Source organism: Sprattus sprattus (assembly GCF_963457725.1).
Source record: "Sprattus sprattus genome assembly, chromosome: 11".
NCBI lineage: Eukaryota > Metazoa > Chordata > Actinopteri > Clupeiformes > Clupeidae > Sprattus > Sprattus sprattus.
The window spans coordinates 26,229,940-26,232,439 of NC_137909.1; the positions used below are offsets into that span (position 1 = coordinate 26,229,940).

The 2,500-nt window shown below is 47.0% G+C and overlaps 1 protein-coding gene across 1 annotated transcript in view; it reads left to right on the forward strand.

Moving 5' to 3' along the window:
• tmprss15 (transmembrane serine protease 15) overlaps positions 1-2,500 on the forward strand; it is a gene marked incomplete at both ends in the record, with an annotated part of 18,890 nt that overhangs the window by 9,301 nt on the left and 7,089 nt on the right. Inside the window, 4 exons of the mRNA XM_080847548.1 lie at positions 7-120; positions 780-929; positions 1,508-1,613; positions 2,348-2,495. Coding sequence (XP_080703674.1) covers positions 7-120; positions 780-929; positions 1,508-1,613; positions 2,348-2,495 — 518 coding nt within the window. The remainder of the gene's footprint in view (positions 1-6; positions 121-779; positions 930-1,507; positions 1,614-2,347; positions 2,496-2,500) is intronic.

Below are 2,500 nucleotides of genomic sequence, written 5' to 3' on the forward strand. Positions count from 1 at the left end.
CTCCAGGGACCCTGTGGCTGCTGTCTGACGAGGCCACCGCGGTCTTCTCCACGGACTACGCCAACACCCTCCCCGGCTTCAACGCCTCCTTCAGAGCCGAGGACCTCAGCACTCTCACCAGTGAGTTCCTGTTCTGCCCTGACCTCTGACCCCTGACCCCTGACCCTTGACCCCTCTGAGCCTGTTAGAGCAGAGGAGCGGAGCACACAGACAGCAGTGGCGTCAGGAGGGCCTCATTGGGCACAAATCTGGCATTGATTTGTTATGCCTGCCCTAGATCAGGGCCACACAGGATATATGTTTTTCTGAATCAGATGACACAGTTATTTTTAGATTTGTATGCGGCAGTCTGTAAACACCTGGATTGCATGTATCTATTGAGCAGAGCAGATTTGTATCCAAAGCAGCTGGCAATACAGTACAGACAGATGATGACAAGTGTGCTCCCAGGGCGCTGACCCCATGACCTTTCACCCTTCAGCAGGTACCGTCACACCAGAGCCATGTGGCGACTCACCTGTGCCACACCTGTGCATTTAGAATGTTGTAGAACGTTGAACGTTCTAAAGAATATCTGGGTCCATCGAATGACACGTGGAATTTTAAAAATGTTACATTGTTGTTGAATGCATGCTTTTATTAGAATGTTCAAAATTCTTGCTGAAGCTGAGGGATTAATGAATGTGATCTAGACTAGACTATTGTGAGCATTCAGGTGTCTGCCTTCATTATCCCTCCACCTGTGTCCACTCCATGGTGTCAATGTTTCCCTCTCCCAGACGAGCAGAAGGTCCGCTGCTCCTTCGAGGACGGCGCGTGCTTCTGGAGGCAAGAGCCTGAGGATGATGGTGACTGGCTGCGGGTACGAGGGGCCATCTTTCCCCCCACCACCGGCCCCAGTGCTGACCACACCCTGGGAAACGCGTCAGGTGAGGCCTTCTACCTGTGGGCTTTCAAGAGCCGAAAGGTGGCACTTACAGTGCAGATGTGGGCATGACAGGTACAGTATGTCAAGCTGGTGAATGCAGATATGGGCATGACAGGTACATTATGTCATTATGTCAAAACTTTTTTATTCAGGAAGGCATTTTTGGCCTTGTGTTAAATGTTATGCGTTTGTTAACAATTTTATTTTATTTTGAATTTTATTGTATTATTATAGTTAGTTTCTAATATGTAGGCACTCTGAGATTCTTTTGAATGAAAAGTGCGTTAAAAATAAAATTAATTATTGTTATTATTATTATGTCAAGCTGGTGAGTGCAGATGTGGGTATGACAGGTATGTCAAGCTGGTGATACCAGGAGAAGCTGTATGTAACTGTGTGACAGTGAAGCAGCTAATCTCTGTGTTATGCTAGTCTTATACATGGTGACATTAGCTTTAAACGTAAGATGACAGTGGTTTTTAGCCCAGTTTAAATCATGGAAGGCACTGTGCAAATAAAGGATGACTTGACTTAATGTTTCCGTGCAGTGAATGAGCTGTCGTTGTGTTTGAATGGCAGGCTTCTACCTGGTGACACCAGGAGGTTTTGGTAACTGGGAGAAGAGCTTCAGACTGCACAGCCTCCCCCTGGCAGCCTCCAATGGGTCTGTGTGTCTCGGCTTCTGGTGAGTTCAGATCATGTGTGTGTGTGTGTGTGTGTGTGTGTGTGTGTGTGTGTGTGTGTGTGTGTGTGTGTGTGTGTGTGTGTGTGTGTGTGTGTGTGTGTGTGTGTGTGTGTGTGTGTGTGTGTGTGTGTGTGTGTGTGTGTGTGTGTGTGTGTGTGTGTGTGTGTGTGTGTGTGTTAGTGGGTATGCTTGTATCTACAGTAAGGGCCCTAATTTCATTGACCGCCGACAAGCAAAGTTTGTTGTGCATGAACTAAAGCTGTCGTGTGGCGTCTGAAAGTATTGCACTGACCCACCCATGTTTGTGCTGAGGATCCCTCTTATGGTATAAAATTAGTGAGACGATGCCAAGCTGTTAAATTAGCTTTATTTCATGCACGGCGGCCTTTGCTTGTTGCTTATTGCTTTGCTTGTTGCCAGTTGTTCATCAATTAAATTAGGGCCCTATGTGTGTGTCTGTCTGTGTGTGTATGTGTGTGTGTATGTGTGTGTGTGTGGGGGGGGGGGGTCTATGTAAGTATGAATATGTGTATATGTGTGTATAGTTTCTATTTGTGCGTGTCTGTGTATTTGTGTGTTTGCATTAATACATGTTTGGCTATATGTTTGGTTGTGTGTGTGTGTGTGTGTGTGAGTGTGTGTGTGTGTGTGTGTGTGTGTGTGTGTGTGTGTGTGTGTGTGTGTGTGTGTGTGTGTGTGTGTGTGTGTCGTGCTCCTGGTGGATGTCTCTGCAGGTATCACATGTATGGGCCGGAGGTGAGCAGTCTGAGTGTCTGGGTTGAGAGCGGCTCCAATTCCTCTGAGCTCTTCCATAAGGAGGGCAATTATGGAGACCACTGGAACTACGGACAGATCACCCTCAACACTACCACGCATATCACTGTAAG